Raw genomic sequence first — 17,766 nt, 5'->3', positions numbered from 1 at the left:
CTCAGGAGGCTCAGGTCCTTGGATGTGTGTAGCAGGCTGCTGAGGATGTTCTACCAGTCTGTCGTAGCAGAACACTGTTCTTTGCCATCGCCTGCTGGGGAGGAAGCATCACGGCTGAAGAGTCAAACAAGCTGAACAAGCTGGTGAGGAGGGCAGCTCTGTTGTGGGGCAACAACTGGACAGTCTGGAGTCTGTGGTTGAGAGGAGGATGAGGGACAAACTGAAGTCCATCCTGGACAACCCCCTCATCCCCTCTATAGAGCGCTGTGGCAGATGGGGAGCACCTTCAGCCACAGGCTCCTCCCACCCACAGGCTCCTCCCACCCAGGTGCAATACGGAGCTGTTCAGACGTTCCTTTGTGCCAGCAGCCATCAGACTCTATAACAGTGCCTGAGTGTCAACATATGGACGGGAGGAACCGGGAATCGAACCACCAACCCTGGGGGGGGTCATTGGACAACCCCCTCTACCTGTCCAAGTGTAGCTTTATGGAGAGAGGTAGTCGTTGCTGCCCTCTGGTGGGCGGTCGGAAGTATAACTCCTATCACTATAAATCCCAGCATCCAATTTCATTGTTTTCAAAATAGCTGATTATATCTTTCAAGTTTACTGAGGAAAAAAGCAAAGTCTTCCCAGTCATCTCATTAGTTGAGAAGTGAGGTGACTTGGAATAGAATTCATGACAGAATCAAATTCTCTATGAAAGATTGGAAAGTCATGTTTAGTCATGAAGTTATGTGTTTGTCTCAGGTCTCTGGTGTAATCTAATCTATATTCTATTAATAGGCTACATCCATGAATCTAATAAAACTCCTCCTCCTGAGAACAGGGCTGTGGTGTTTCGTCATGCGCTCCGATCACAGATGATTAAAAAGCGTGACGCAGAAAGACTTGGTGGAGTTTCTCAGTCCGTTTCTTCTTGTTTTTCACAGTGACAACTGATTGTTTTTGCAAAGAAGCCGGCCAGGCCTTTCTCCCTTAGAGGATGTTGTGTAGATGATCAGGATGGTGCAGAATACAGTGCAGAGTAGTATGCACTAAATAGCATGTAGCAGGCGAGTTGCAGTGTGTAGGCTACTATATAGTATGTAGCATGTAGTATGCACATTCGGACTGTGGCTCCAATATGTTTGGCAACCCGGAAATGACAACAGTAATTTGATTCAATGTGATCTCCCGGAAGAGGGGAAGTCCGCCCCTTCCCAGCTCAAAAGCAACCGTGCACCGAGCAGCGCGGTGAATCTCTGCGTTTTCCTGCTGGTTCGAGGTCGTTGGGTTGGAGGCTCCAGCAGGGTGAGCATGTAGCTTTTCACCGTCTGCATGAGTTAAGATTCGACATAAAAATGCATTCATTAATGCATTAATTAACGAAAAATTGACCAATGCCTATGGGGGACATGTATATGGAAAGGGGAACACGTGAGTTGTTGTTGTAGCCTGCTATCCGTGCGCGTGCATGGACGCGCTTCCACCGGACGCGATGCAAACACTGTTCTCGCGAGGCTTTATCCGTGTTCTCGCGAGGCTTTATCCGTGTTCTCGCGAGGCTTCCGTGTTCTGGGATGCGGGGGGTTAAATATGATGGTAGCCCGTGTTCTGTCTCAATAAGACATCACTTTATATAGGTTCATTGAATTCAACTATGTAAACAAATACTAGTGTGTAACTCAACACAACTTTTTTTCTCCTCCAGGCCACAGGTAAGGGTTTCCCATAGACAGGCCTAGCCTACATGGGGAATGAAACATTTCTGGGTCACGGTAGACCTATCACTCAGTCAAAAACAACTCTTTGAATTATGAAGTTTTAAATCAGTGGGTTCATTGTTCTTTAGAAGCCACCAAGAGCCAGAGTTGACTGTTTTATGTCCCCAGTATGGAGAAGGGGCGGAGTCTGGGTCCTCGCTGGCGACCTTGCAAAACTACACGAACATGAAGTGGCCACAAGGGGGCAGAACATGAAGTGGCCACAAGGGGGCAGAACATGAAGTGGCCACAAGGGGGCAGAACATGAAGTGGCCACAAGGGGGCAGAACATGAAGTGGCCACAAGGGGGCAGAGCTGCGCTGCGCTCCTTTTGTTTCGGAACTCTGGATTTGGCGCCCAGCGTGACGTCATATCCCAGTTGAACGCGCGAAAACCCCACTTTCGCCCTCATCTTTGTAGTTCTAGCCAAGTTAACCATTGTTGGCGATACCAGTTGCCTTGCTTACAAACAACATATACAGTAATTCAGTGGCAGAATACAGAAAAATAGAAGAACAGTTGCATGCAGACAACAATGAGAATGTAGGCTATGAACTTGCAATCAACAATTACAGTAAAACGTGTGAAAAATACATGGTACAAGGGCAATGACATTTATAACTGCAGTCTCATAGGTAATAATTCTTTAGTGTTTGCAGTGGAAGGGATCCATGCAACGACTCGTACTTAATGTAGTCTACAGCACTGTAGTGTGATTTATTCCAGTCTATCCCGTTCTCATAGCGATCATGGCGGCAGGGCGTTCATGAGCATCGGGGCACACGCCAACTCTTCAGATAAACCGCTTGAGTCAAGTTAATCCTATGGTGTCAGTGTGGCTAGCATACATAGCTACATGGTGGCTAGCTAGCCAGCCAGTGTTGCATTGATTATAGCTAGCTAAACTGGCTCAGATCAACAAAATCTCCCTGAACACTTTGAACACTATGGTCATTACGTGCAAAACATTGATTTGACTTTGCTTTTTCATACAGCAACATGGATTCAAACTTATTAATGGAGTGTGTGGAGGATGAGCTGGAACCATGGCAATGGTTTGATGATGATGTACAGGAAGATGGCATGGTGCAGGAAGCTGACACCATGGTCATGGAAGTCAATGATAACAGTGAGTTCATGCTTGACCACTGCCATGGAGAGAGATTTGCACACATGACCTAGTTACACTGACTAAATAAATAGTCTATATTAGATTGTAATTCACTCTTAAGTGTTGGAAAAGTGACTATTTCCTCAGCACCCTTCTCCCCTGCTGTCTCAGCTCCTGTGACTGTATCAGTGCAGCCCACCACCATGGACCCCGTAGTGTCTTCGGCCCCCCTGCCCACGGGGGCCTCTCTGGTGCCGGCAGGCATGGCCCCGGGGCAGAAGCTGATCCTGACCCAAACCCCTGCAGGACTGGGTACCATCCTGCTGCCAGCGCTCAACCCTGGCGAACACCCGGCCATCAACCAGCCCATCTTCTTAACAACGGAGGTATGAACCTTCTTGGCTCTTTTCGGTCCTGTAGGTACGGCCAACGTGATGTTGGACGAGCTGCCGCTCTCTGTCTACGGTGCCTTATCCCACCATAGGGAAAAGTCCTTCATTAGGTTTCCAGGCCTGATTGGCAAAGCAAAGCTTGTGGAATGTGTTGTAGAGAAATGTCAAAGGTACTCACAGTTGCACAAGGGTTTCGGGAACATGGGAACGGTGGGTTTTGAAAGCTCAGCTGCTTATAAACATTTAAAATATTTTTCTTAAACTGTCTATAAGTAAAGCTGAGCTTTCAAAACCCACTGCCCATGTTCGCGAAACCCTCATGCAACTATGAGTACCTTTTGATTGAAGTGACATTCTCACATTTAATTCCACACAACCAAGGCTTAAAAATACTTTCTATCACTACAAACCAATGAAATATACCATTGATTTGGACGATTGTTGAAGAATGCAACAAGATGGGGCCAATATTTTTTTGTTTGTTGCTGATTTCAACTTATTGTTGAGCAAACTTAAGAAACGTTGATGTTTCCTCAAATGAAGAACCCCTGATTCTCCCGCAGGGGTTCCCGGTCCAGACCGTGGGTTCTGCCCAGAGCACCGTCAGCCCCCTGAGATTAGTGCTGAACATGCAGCAGGCTGCAGCCCTCCAGCCCTTCACTCTGCTCACTGGTAATTACCTGTTTTCATAAACCCACAAACTCATTATCACTACACAGTATGGCTGAAACGATTCGAGTGACTCGATTAATAGTATCCAGTCTAATGTTGTTTAGCAAGAGCGGACCCAGTATAAGGTCATGTTAGCTAAGTCAATATGATGGTGGCTAGGTATTACCTACCTAGCAAGCTAGCTAGCTACATAACTAAGTTCGCTTGGCTAGCTAGCCCGCTAACGTTACAGTACAATATGTCTGATGACCAGCTACATTGAGGGGAGTACCTGCAGTGGAAAACTAAGTGTCTGGTAGCCTACGAAAAGCAAGCAAATTTTAAAGTCAATTTATCGGCTGAAGATCTTAAATATCAAAATGCATTAGTACATGCAAGAGTAGATGTATAATTAGGCTAAACAATGCTTTGATTATTAGTCATTTTGAAAATCACCAATTTAGGATATTCACTTTTCCTGACGTCGCTAATATTTAACTGTTGCAAATTGTTCAGGTCCTCCTGATGGCCAGTTTTTCAGACCTACATTGGTGCCCAAGTCAGAGCCTGACGAAGTATCGCCCCAGCCTGGCGAAGTATCACCCCAGCTTCAGCGCCCCCAGGTCGGAGCCACCCCTGCCCTTGCGCAGCCCAGCACATTTACCACCGTCAAGATACCTACTGCCACCCTCACCAGCCAGTCCGCCCTTGCCAGTGGAGCCACTCTAACCATCACCACCACCACTACGGACACCCGGCCCACTGCTGCCCCCACTGACTGCACCCCTGACCTGACCTCTCACACCGAGACAGGTGAGTCTTGAAAACTAATATTTGTGCTACCACCGCTACCTCGTCTACTTCTAGTTGTTGTGGCGTGCGCATCCCCAGTATTTACATGTTTAAAAATTGCACAGACATTGTACAAAGATGTGAGAGTAGGTTCTAGTTCACATACTGTATACTTCTAGACACTGCGATGACATTAGTTCTGTGATGGTAACTGTGATCCTGTTCTGGGTTGCCATAGCAGGTCCTCCTGATGGCCAGTTTTTCAGACCTACATTGATTCCCAAGTCAGAACCTGTTGAAGTATCGCTCCAGCCTGGCCAAGTATCACCCCAGCTTCAGCGCCCCCAGGTCGGAGCCACCTCTGCCCTTGCGCAGCCCAGCATCACATTAACCACCATCAAGATTCCTGACGCCCTCACCAGCCAGTCCGCCCTTGCCAGTGGTGCCACTCTAACCATCACCACCACCACTACGGACCCCCGGCCCACTGCTGCCCCCACTGACTGCACCCCTGACCTGACCTCTCACACCGAGACAGGTGAGTCTTGAAAACTAATATTAGTGCTACCACCGCTTCGTGAAACTTGTCAGCCCTGAAACCGGCAATAGGAGGTGATGCAGGGCGACAGCAGTTGTCCTTGTCGGCGCTAGTTCTTTCAATCAATCAATCAATCAAAGCTTTATTTGTATAGCGCATTTCATACCCAGAGGCAACACAATGCGCTTTACAGAGAACAAGGGAGGTGGGCAAACGACCCACTCTTTGATGTCGGGTTGGTCAGGGCCTTTACAAAATGGAATATTTTGTCGTAGGCAGCATATTTTGAAGTGATATGTGACAGCATGTGCTTAGATGTCAGTGAGAATAGTTGTTTGCCAACCGTCATAAAAATCATGAAGTTTGGCCAGAGGCTTGTTTTCTTAAAACGTTTTCTTGTTTTGCTTTCAAAGAACTGGGTCCTGACCACGAGTTCAAAGTTGAAGACACAGTGGACGAAACGGTGGTGGAGACACCTGGAGATTTACATGTAAGTGATACTGATTGATGGCTTCATCGAACAACCCAGCAAATTATCTACTCTGAAATTTGGTTGGAACATAACATTAACCATCTTAACACTACTATGGCTTGCTAGCAGAGGCGTTTTCTCCTATAAGCTAGGGTAAGCCTGGCATACCCATAAAAAAACAAATTTATTTTTGTGCCTTCTTTCAGACTCTTTGACTTAACTGCGTCTTATATTCTGCCACGTTGCTTCACTCTGTTTTGGTAGTGCGCCGTTGCCCCTTACAGGCCTCATGAAAATAAACAGTCCACGTTATGGTCCGTTGACGGCGGTCTAACTAGCTCGTCGTTCACTAACATTGTGGCCAGCTAAAAGGCTTCTGGCTTACGGAAGTCAAGGCAAATGAAAAATCAACTCATAAAAAAATTAGCTCACACATACAAAACTCCGATAAATGTCTTCTGCCGAGATGTAAACTAACCTTTGATTTGTCAAAATGTTTAAAAGTGGATGTAGGGTATGCCAGCTCTGACTGGCTTATATTGGAATTTCCATTGATATTTTAACATTGGGACATGTTATCCAATCAAAACCGCCATTCACATCACCTATCAATCACTTTTCCCACGTTAGCTATCTAGCCAACCAATCAACATGGAGAGTGGAGATCTTGAATATTTGTTGAAAGCTGATTTCACAAAACTACCATTTGAGAAGCAGCTCAAAATAAAACAAGATGGGAGACCCACACCTTCACTTGAGAGGATGAGAACACCAAGAACTGGAGGTAGGTGCAGAACATTCTCTGACGAAAATTATGCTAGAACGGAGTGGCTAGCTGGGAGTGCTAAGCTTCAGAAGCTATTTTGTTGGCCATGTCTCCTCTTTGACCTGACAACCTGCTCACCGAACAACCCATGGGTTACAACTGGCTATGATGATTTAAACAACTTTCATAAGGCAATTCAGAAGCATAGCAAGTCCAAAAATCATCTTAGTGCTGCAGTCAAGCTTCAACTTTTTGGGAGAGTTAAGATCGAAGATGCTCCAGTGATCAGTGTGCAGAGGCACAACGCTCAGGTCACAAAAAACCGGGAGCTTGTAAAGAAGCTAACCATCGCCGCACTCTACCTTGCACGCCAGGAGCAAGCATTTAGAGGCCATGAGGAGTCGGCCAGTAGTTCAAAAAGGGGCAACTTTGTGGCGCTAGTGCGTGCTTTTGCAGAGTTTGACACGGTGCTTGCTGAGCACCTTGGATCTTCCACTGTATTCCGCGGCATGTCTGCCACTATCCAAGATGACATCATGGAAAGCATTGCTCGTGTGATCCAGGATGAGGTGGACAAGGAGCTCAGCACGGCTCCTTTTATTGCAGTGGAAGTTGACGACATCTCAGACATTTCATGCAAGTGCCAGCTTACTGTTATCGTCCGGTATGTGAATGAGAGAGGTGCCATTTGCGAGCGTTTTCTTGGTTTTTTTGATGCGAGCTCAGACAGGGATGCAGAGGCCATCACAACTGTGGTGATGAGAGCTATCGAGAACTACAGCCCTGCAAGTAAACTGGTTTGTCAAACCTATGATGGGGCGAGCTGCATGAGTGGGCCAGGAAGTGGGGCGCCTGCTCTGGTGAAATTCCACTGTCGCAATGCACTGTTCATTCATTGTTATGCTCACGAACTCAATCTAGTTTTGGCACAGGGCACTGGTAACATACAAGCAGCAAAGTTGTTCTTTGCCCATCTTGATATGTTCCACACCTTTTTCTCAAGTTCTTGTAAAAGAACTGCCTTACTCAGTGATGTTGACGGATCCCCGCGCGCTCCAAAGGGCAGTGACACCAGATGGAACTTCAAAAGTCGGGCTGTGCACAACATAAACAAGGGTCATAGATCTCTGTGCGTTGCCTTTGACAGGATTATGACCGAGCCTGGATGGGATAAGGAAGCCATTGCTCAGAGCGCTGCCCTCAAACAGAAGCTGGAGGACTTTGATTTTGTTTTTCTGCTCGGGGTGTTTCAAGCCATCTTTGGCATCACTGAACCACTTGTTCAGGTCCTACAGAGCAAGACGCCTGACATCAGAAAATGTCACGAGCAAGTAAAAGGCACGCTGGATTCTCTAAAGGCCATTCGCAGTGACGAGAGGTTCCTCAGGATATATGAGGAAGCGGGCCAGACAGTCGGGACACCCAGTGACAGGCAACGGAAACGTCGCCGCCGTGACTGGTCGGACTTTGAGGTGAAAGTTGAAAAGGGGGAGGACCAGGAAGACCAGGGCCCCATGGATTCCTACCGACGCCTGTACTATGAAGTAGTTGATGGGGTTGTGCTGCACATGTCTCAGAGGTTTGCTGATGTGAAGAACTTGGACTTCTTCTATGTGCTGGATCATTCATCTTTTCCAAGCTTCTCCGAGTCAAATTTCCCTAACACTGGGCTCTCTCGGCTGTTTAAAACCTACCCATTCTTTGATCAGCAGAGGCTGAAGAATGAGTTGCAGGTGATCTATGGGGACACCTTCTTCCACAAACCACCAAGAGAGCTTCTGAAGCTTCTGATCAAAGAGGACCTGACCGCCACCTTGCCTGAGGTCCTCAGCCTGCTGAAGTTGATGCTCACCATCCCCGTCACCAGTGCATCAGCAGAGGGGTCTTTTTCTTGTCTGAAAAGGATACAAACCTACCTCAGGAACACCCGTGGACAGGAGGGGCTTGACCATTTGGCAAAGATATCCATGGAGTCCTCTGTTGTAGAAGAACTGAAGTCCAGTGGACAACTATACAACAGGGTCACAGAGTGTTTCGCTTCTATGAAGGAAAGGAGTATGCCTCTCCTCTTCAAATAGTGCCATCTTGAACATCCAGCAACTTTGCTCCACTTTTGTTGCTGAGCGTACACACAGTACAGTAGCTTTACCTTTTTTTTTTTTCTTTTTTTTTTTTTTAAAGTGAAGAATACATTGATAAAAGATGTGGCAATATATTTCACTGACAGGGATAGACACGATATAGTTCAGGACTTATTTCCATCATCATCACATAATTACATTCAATTTACAATAAAAGATACAGTACTAACATTTACCTTCAGACCACAATTCTACAATTAAAATGCACATAAGACATAATTTGTACATAGTTGAAATACATACAGCTTTCTATTTCATGCATAATAGTTTTGTTTTAATGTTTCCATGAAACCGCTAACATGTCTTTCTCTTCCCTTTTCAGATGTAAAACTCCAGGATAGAATAATGCTCCTTGAGTTCATAGTTCATAATGTGTTTCTGTTATCACTAACATGTATTTATATTTCAGATTAACATCCCTTGAGATGGAATAACAAAATTTAAATAATCCCAATATTAAGTTGGGCATTAAAAGAACAGAACATTTTGGTACAGAAATGGCACAGAATAGATCAAGAATCAAATATACATAGAAAATAATGCATACAATTCAACACTAAAAGTATAATAAGTGAAGCATGAATTGTGACAGTAGAATACCCTAGCTAGTTGAACGTTTTCCAGGAGCGTGCTCGATTGTCTTGTTCAGAGAGGTCAGGGAAGAATTTTTTTACAGATTCTCTCATATTGGCTCAAATGGGTGAACTGTGTTTTTTTTTTGCTTCCCTCTGGAAAACATGAATATTTTAATGTTAAATAAATTATATTAACAAGTGTTGTTGTGATGTGTCATTAATTGATCAGTTGTATTGATCCAGTGATAGTCTGCTGACTGCATTAGTACTCCTGGGTCCAGTATATACTCTGCTTTGTAGTGCTTATGTACTGGACTGGTACTTGGAAGATGGTGCACATTTGGTCAGTCAGGCAGGGCTGAAGACTGTGTACCAAGCCCTCTTACCTGTGGTGTTCCCCAAGGCTCCATTTTAGGCCCTCTTATTTTCTTTATATATGCTGCCCCTGGGTTCAGTTTTACATAATCATAATGTCACTTTTCACTGCTATGCTAATGATGTCCAAATCGACCTTCCTTTAAAAGTCAAGTGCAAGGATTCCCTCAAGCCTCTGCGAAGTGGTCTTGGCGACATTAAGATCTGTATGGATCAAAACTTTCTCCATTAATCTCCTAAATGATTAAGACAGGTTACTGTGTTTGGGGACTGTCTAAATGACTCTCGGTGTTTTAGGGGCTCTTGCAACTAGAAATCGTTCGTTTCAGGATTTATTTATTTTTTAAATTTGTGATGTTTGTGATCAAGGCTTTGAATCCTCCATGTTCGCACCCAAGCTAGAGCACTGAAGTCATGTAATGAACTACTGCTAGATGTGAACAATTTTAACTTGCAAAACAGCATGGGAAGCCAAGGGTGTATACTTATCCTAAATGAAGTGGAATAAAAGGGTTTGTGTTACTAAATAAGGTAGATCTTTTGTTCTTTTGATCAAAATGTTCATGATTAGCTGTTTCAGGGATCCATTACAATTTTTTATTAATTTTTTAAAATATTTTTTTAGTAAAGTAACTTGATAGTAATTTTTGTACCATTGAAATTGCTGGTGGAATGTTCAGTTACTTGATGTTTTAAGGGATGGCAGCTGTTGCTTTGAAAATATTCACACATTTTATAAACTGCTGGCAATCCTGCAGTTAACAGCTCATACACATTATACATCGAAATGTTTACACGATTGTGCTGATTCATACAATGTAATTATCTAAACTGTGAGATTTAGTTTGTGTTATGACCATTTGCTAGCTAGCTTTGAGTCGCTAATTCTGAATTCATACCTGTTTTCTAACCTGTCACCACTCCTACAGTTTTTATGCTAAATGGACATTATACATCAAAATGTTCAGCTGGTTCCCAGGATTCCTATGATGTAAACATCTAAGCGTTGACATTTATACTTTTTGAGCTGGAGCTGTCTGAAGCTGGTCATGCTTTCCCTTTGCAAATAATTGATGGAATGTTCAGAGTGTCAGTTGGGATTTGAATTTGGGTGCATGCGCAGCCTCTCGAAGGTACAGACACCCTTGGACCACACAACTCAGTCCGTGAGTGGGCTAGAGACACGGTCTACACTGTCCACGACCTGCTATGACATGAAGGGGCAGAGTCTCGCCAGCACGCCATTATCCATGCCATGGAACTCACAACTCACCCCCTGAGTGGGCTAGAGACACATGGTCTTCGCCGGTGGGTGCATGGAGATTGCCCGGAGGTCACTGAACTGCCCTCGACCCGCTGTGATCTGAGGAGGCGGAGTCTCGCCACCACGCCACTATCCACGCCGCGGGCCCCACAACTCACAACTCAGCCCCAGAGTGACCTAGAGATACACGGTCTTCACCGGCTGGGGCGGGTAGGTGGCCCGGAGAGGGATAAACTGTCTCCAACCGGCACTGACCTTAGGGGGCGGAGTCTCCCCTCCACACCACGGACCCCACAATTCTGCCCCTGAGTGGGCGAGAGACACACGGTCTTTGCCGGTGGGTGCATGGAGATTGCCCGGTCCATAGAAGTACTAGCAGTTGCTGCTACATAGATCTGCGGCAACTAGCCCACCTCACATTTTCTCCAGGAAATGTACTTTCTAGTTTAATGTTGTTTTTCCCCATGTCTACAGGGCATTCTCAGGCAGGAGAGCATCTCCAGGCTGATCACAAAGCTCGAGTCGGCTCTTTCCAGAACGCCTCTTGACTTGGACTTCCTAGAGTTCACATGTCGGCAAGAGCTGTACCTCTGGGAAGCACTGTCGAAGCACGTCAACGTCCCCCCGGAAATCATCCAGGCGGTGCAGGAGTTCCTCTGGCGGCTAATGGCCCACGTGGAACATGCTGACGTTGAGGCCGCGGGTAGAGAGATTGGGCGTCCCAGGCACAATATAGAGAAAGAGAGACTGGTGGAGCTTCTGGACATTAACCTACCTGTGGACTGCATCGCTAAATTACTGTCCGTTTCAACCGCAACGGTCATCAGGCGTCTGCGGGAGTTCGGTCTCCCGGCCAAACAGAGCCTCAGCAACGTTACCGACCAGCAACTGGATGCTGCAGTCCAACACATAGTAGACGAAATGCCCACGGCTGGATATCGGAAGGTCAAAGGCCGGCTGGGGTCCATGGGAATCCACGCCCTGTTGGGGAGAGTGGCGGCGTCAATGCATCGAGTGGACTCAGTCGGGCTTCTGTCCAGACTGGCTGCATCGGGCTTGCGAACCACCTACTCCGTCAGAGGGCCTCTTTCAATGTGGCATGTGGACACCAACCACAAACTGATTAGGTCAGTACGGTTGGACAGATAAAAACATTATTGTTAAATATAATGATGCAGACACTGATAGCAGTCAAAGCAGAAGTAGGCTACGATGCCATGACATTTCTAGAATAGAACTCCAGGTGTAAAGTAGTAACGTGGTGCTTTATGTGCCCACCAGGTACAATATTGTACTTTTCGGTGCAGTGGACTGCTACTCCAGGAAGGTAAGATTTTATTCCACTGGGTGTTTTTGTGACTTGATGTTCTCTGTGTGGGTGTAGTTGTTGGGTGCACACCTGATCATGCCATGTTGCATGGTTGACAAATACAGTGAAAGGAAACTGGAATACATCAGGAGGTTTGACAGCCAGGCCTTGCTGTAACATGCATTCTGTTGACATGGGAGAAAATGTTATTCTATAGATCAAGATGTCTTTATTTGTCACGTGTAATGTACAGAGTACAGTCATGCTTGATTATGCTTGATACAGAAACTCCAATACTCAATTTACAAATTTACAAGTCACAAATTACACAAATACCACTTCTATATTTGTATAGGCTGTTATTCTGAGTTATCACCCTATTATCCCCCTACCATGTGATAGGAAGGGTCATTAAGGTGATTTGCATAAACATATCAAATTCCCTGATGTTTGCATTGACCAGAGGGTAATCCAATTGTACATGTTATATATTATAAACTAGTAAGTGTACGTGTAATATATTATAAACTAGTAAGTGTACATGTAATATATTATAAACTAGTAAGTGTACGTGTAATATATTATAAACTAGTAAGTGTACATGTAATATATTCTAAACTAGTAAGTGTACGTGTAATATATTCTAAACTAGTAAGTGTACATGTAATATATTCTAAACTAGTAAGTGTACGTGTAATATATTATAAACTAGTAAGTGTACGTGTAATATATTATAAACTAGTAAGTGTACATGTAATATGTTCTAAACTAGTAAGTGTACGTGTAATATATTCTAAACTAGTAAGTGTACGTGTAATATGTTCTAAACTAGTAAGTGTACGTGTAATATATTATAAACTAGTAAGTGTACATGTAATATGTTCTAAACTAGTAAGTACGTGTAATATATTCTAAACTAGTAAGTGTACGTGTAATATGTTCTAAACTAGTAAGTGTACGTGTAATATATTCTAAACTAGTAAGTGTACGTGTAATATATTATAAACTAGTAAGTGTACGTGTCTGAAATGTGGTCTGGTCCCTCAGGTGATGTGCTTGGAGGCAGCGACAGACAACCAGGCGTCCACAGCGTTCGCTGCCTTCAAGAGAGCGGTGGAGAGGCACGGCATACCCTCCAGGTCAGCTCTGACCAGCAGCAACCTGCACACACACACACACACACACATATACACACACACACACATCTGCTGTAGTTTCATAAAGAACTTGAACACAGCTCGGCTTATCAGAAATGTTTACTCACACCAACACTCTCACTCTACTCTCCCTGTCCTGGTCTCTCTCTCCTCTCCCTGTCCTGGTCTCTCTCTCCTCTCCCTGTCCTGGTCTCTCTCTACTCTCCCTGTCCTGGTCTCATCTCTCCAGTACCCCACCTGCTTCAGCTGGTCTCCAGTGGTCAAAGCATATACTCTGAACACAAGTGTTTCTTATGTTCATCAATGTCACATGTATAGATATATATATACACAGACACACTTTGACAGCACTCCAGTTCTGTGTGTTGTACTTCACTGAGAGGTTTGAACAGTGTTTGGTCATCTGTGTGGTCACAGGGTCCGAGGAGATGAGGGAGCAGAGAACGAGGAAATAGCCCGATACATGCGCACCATCTGGGGAAACGACCGAGGAAGCTTCCTGTCAGGAAAAAGCTTCCTTAATCACAGGTGCTTGTTTGGGTGATACTTCTACCAAGATAATAAACTGTCTACTGTGTGTAAAATCACAGGATACCAACATTTTGTCATGTTACCAAATCCTTGATGATCGTTAAGAGGTTGATAAAATATTAATTTCTATATTCGTAGGATTCAGTGTTTGTGGCGGGATGTTTGGACATGTGTGACATCAAAGTATTCCAACGCCCTCCAGAGCCTCGAGACGGACAATCTTCTGGATGCTTCCTCCAGAGGTACGAGTGGGTCTCAGGACAAGCAAGGCCCTGGCCCTCTTATGATTGGTCCATTTCAACATGATTGGATTGGTTAAAGCATAATATATGTTTAAGGGATTTCCTACCGTTAGATGGCAGTAAGCGACTTGTTTCCAAACGAAAGGCCTAAAACGTATAATATGTAAATTTAGGGCATGGAGGCGGAGCAAATTAAGGGGCCGTAATTTTGAACACAGGCAGACATGCTGCTAAAAACTATGATAAACATGCATTTTCAAGGCAGGAAGCGCAGGGTGTGATCTTACCGGTGGCATTATGCTGTCATGTAAAATATATCGCATTCTCAAACCGAATATAGAAACAAAAGCTCAATTTTCATCGAACGCACTACACCATACCTTTCGCACTGTAAACTTCTGCCGCGGTAAAGCTAGACGATTGTTTACATCCTCCTAGCCATGCCTAACACGTCAACACATGGGGATGGCGATTCATTTCACAAGACAACATTCTACTGAGACCGGTAAAGGGCTTCCTGGCGCTTCCTGCCTTGAAAATGCATGATTATCATAGTTTTTATCAGAGGCCCATAGACCTCCATTATAAAGGGGGTGCGCGCACAGAGGAAAAAGGAGCTAGCTTACTACTGCATGGATCGGTTAAATGTTGGTGTGTACGGATCAGTTAAATGTTGGTGTGTACGGATCAGTTAAATGTTGGTGTGTACGGATCAGTTAAATGTTGGTGTGTACGGATTGGTTTCATTGAGGACAAAGCAACATTTGAGCTAAACTTGCCATGACAGCAGCGTTCCCCTTTAAACATACTGGGAAAAAAACATCAATGAATGAGATATATTTACAAAAGGGACTCACAATGAATTGAATATTGTGTGTTTGAGAAGCTCACCTGTGAAGTGACTCCTCTCTGTCCAGATCTGTTCTCCGTCCACCGGGCGTTCCTCCCCCGGCTGAGGGCCGACCTGCAGGCGTTCGTTAAAGGATGGAACCAGCGGCCCGTGGGACCAGAGAGGAACGAGACTCCAGAGCAGCTGTGGAACAACAAGCAACACATCCACCCCCCGGAGGAAGACGAGGTGAGACAGTCCTTTTAAACATTGGGGCAGTCAATTACAAATCCAAAATAATCTGATGTATCAATCAATCAATCAATCAAAGCTTTATTTGTATAGCGCATTTCATACCCAGAGGCAACACAATGTGCTTTACAGAGAACAAGGGAGGTGGGCATACGACCCACCTCTACATATTCCAGAGGGAAGCAAAAAAAACACATCACCCAGATATGTAGCCCACTGGGCTGTAATACACACATTCAACTGGTGTAACAAGATGGAGATGTTAATATAGTCCATATGCACTCACTAACTCCTTATTACACCTGTACTATGGAACACCAATACAAATATCTCAACACTGTTCATAGCAAAACATTACGCTGAAATACAAACCCTGTAGGTTGATATCTTCAGCTAATGTTCAATTACAAAAAATGTGGATGGAAATGATGAGATGAGATGTTGTAAATATGGACTCATGACTAACGGATGGTGGTATTTCCCCATCTTGTTGGACTGTCAGGATATTGAAGAGCCGGACATCGACTGGGATGTTGCCGCGGGCTACGGAGGGGATGTGGACGGCGTGCTTGCGGTCCCTGAACTTGAGTGTCCGCTGAACGAAGAACAACTAGCGAAGCTCCAGCAGCTGATCGATCGTCATGGAGAGAAGGACACTAGGACACTTTACCTGCGTTGCCGTAGATATCTGGATTTTGCTTCGTCGGGTTATGCGTTTCATTTTGATTGGTAAAATGTTTGTTTTGGTGTACATGTAAAAACAATATGCAACAACCAACGTTAAATCTTAAGATTTTATTTATTAAGAGTTTAACACTGGAAAAACTAAGCTAATCCAAACATGGCAGAAAAGTGTGTCCATGTACGACTCCACCATTACTTGTAATAAACTGAGCGAGATTATACAAAATCTCTTTTCTTGCATTATCACCTGATGGTGCTGTTGCCATGTATTGGATCTTGATTTCAGTAATAAAGAATAAGATTGCTATTTATAAACAGTAGAAACGTATAGAAACACAGCACAGTTCAAGCAAAAGATAGATTTTACATTTTCAGAAAGCAACACAAACATTAAAGAGAAGACTAGGATGCAAATTATGGATAATGACCAAAAATAGATCACTGGTTATCAATCCATTTCCAAGCTAAAGTGAGCGGTTTAGTCCATTTCAAGGCCAGGCGTGACCTTTGGGACGCTGGTCCTGTTGAACTCATAGCCCCCACAGATGGCCTGGGTCAGGTTGGTCTCAAAGTCCTGCGGGGTGTGGAGGTGGCGTGTGGGGAACGTAATGGCGACCGCACACGCGTTGACAATGGGGTAACAAATACTATGCGCCCCATAGCGGGCGTCGCAGTCGTGGTCAAAGTGAACCCTGATCTTGAAGGCCTCTCTCTCTGCCTCGGTCAGGGGGACGTGTGCCTGACCCGTGACCCACTGCAGGAAGCTCTGGACTGACAGACTCCGCCCCTCGCCGGGCGCTCCGGGCGCAGCTGCCCCGCCCCTCTGACCCACAGGCCTCCCCTCCTCCTGGCTGGCCGCTTCTCAGAGAGACACAACAAATACAGACGAGTCATTAACAACATGTCTGCCGGCGCAAAGGCAGAAGAGAAGAGGCAGGTTCACCAGACTAGAAGTCTGAAGCTTGGACATTCTGCATGTCAATTAAAGAGACAGTACCCATCTAAATCTAAAATGAGGGAAGCTATGGAAATACAAACTGGTGGAAAACAAGTGTGAAGGTGAGGGAAGAGTGATTAGAAAGACAGGAACAAGGTGAGGAGTGATTAGAGAGACAGGAACGAGGTGAGGAGTGATTAGAGAGACAGGAACGAGGTGAGGAGTGATTAGAGAGACAGGAACAAGGTGATGAGTGATTAGAGAGACAGGAACAAGGTGAGGAGTGATTAGAGAGACAGGAACAAGGTGAGGAGTGATTAGAGAGACAGGAACAAGGTGAGGAGTGATTAGAGAGACAGGAACAAGGTGAGGAGTGATTAGAGAGACAGGAACAAGGTGAGGAGTGATTAGAGAGACAGGAACAAGGTGAAGAGTGATTAGAGAGACAGGAACAAGGTGAGGAGTGATTAGAGAGACAGGAACAAGGTGAGGAGTGATTAGAGAGACAGGAACAAGGTGAGGAGTGATTAGAGAGACAGGAACAAGGTGAGGAGTGATTAGAGAGACAGGAACAAGGTGAGGAGTGATTAGAGAGACAGGAACAAGGTGAAGAGTGATTAGAGAGACAGGAACAAGGTGAGGAGTGATTAGAGAGACAGGAACAAGGTGAGGAGTGATTAGAGAGACAGGAACAAGGTGAGGAGTGATTAGAGAGACAGGAACAAGGTGATAGTGATTAGAGAGACAGGAACAAGCTCATGTCTGCAGGGTCTCACCTCCGTCTTCCAGAGTTTGCAAGAAATCCTGCAGGAAGTTGATGATGCGCATCTCTCTCTGCCGTCTGACTGACCCTTCCTCACTGAGACCAGGAGACAGAGCCAGAACCAGGAAGTCTGCATCCACCTAGAACACAAACATGAAATACTGAGATCAGGAGACAGAACCAGGAAGTCTGCATCCACCTAGAACACAAACATATACTGAGACCAGGAGACAGAACCA

The 17,766-nt window shown here is 45.1% G+C and overlaps 2 protein-coding genes across 3 annotated transcripts; both read left to right on the top strand.

The window, feature by feature from the left end:
- Nucleotides 1–1,204: 1,204 nt before the first annotated feature.
- Nucleotides 1,205–9,262, top strand: LOC311311934 (zinc finger MYM-type protein 1-like). Of its 2 annotated transcripts, none has more exons than XM_084441753.1 (8): nt 1,205–1,294; nt 2,742–2,875; nt 3,029–3,243; nt 3,813–3,921; nt 4,417–4,713; nt 4,934–5,230; nt 5,644–5,720; nt 6,333–9,262. In XM_084441753.1, exons 2-8 carry the CDS (start codon nt 2,746–2,748, stop codon nt 8,544–8,546), a joined length of 3,339 nt encoding a protein of 1,112 aa, XP_084297879.1. In that variant the 5' UTR covers nt 1,205–1,294; nt 2,742–2,745; the 3' UTR covers nt 8,547–9,262. The 2 variants fall into 2 exon arrangements, with proteins under 2 accessions (XP_084297879.1, XP_084297878.1); XM_084441752.1 differs by having other exon boundaries at nt 4,931–5,230.
- A 1,412-nt stretch (nt 9,263–10,674) lies between these two features.
- Nucleotides 10,675–15,995, top strand: LOC311312107 (uncharacterized protein; the record flags this gene model as incomplete). The annotated part of the gene is made up of 8 exons (XM_084441976.1): nt 10,675–10,692; nt 11,298–11,950; nt 12,105–12,150; nt 13,180–13,271; nt 13,707–13,817; nt 13,959–14,062; nt 14,980–15,140; nt 15,646–15,995. 8 exons carry the CDS (start codon nt 10,675–10,677, stop codon nt 15,874–15,876), a joined length of 1,416 nt encoding a protein of 471 aa, XP_084298102.1. The 3' UTR covers nt 15,877–15,995.
- Between the last annotated feature and the right edge of the window lie 1,771 nt (nt 15,996–17,766).

The sequence above is a fragment of the Borostomias antarcticus genome (assembly GCF_949987555.1).
Source record: "Borostomias antarcticus genome assembly, chromosome: 8".
In the NCBI taxonomy this organism is placed as follows: Eukaryota; Metazoa; Chordata; class Actinopteri; order Stomiiformes; family Stomiidae; genus Borostomias; species Borostomias antarcticus.
This window is presented reverse-complemented; position numbering and strand designations above follow the sequence as displayed.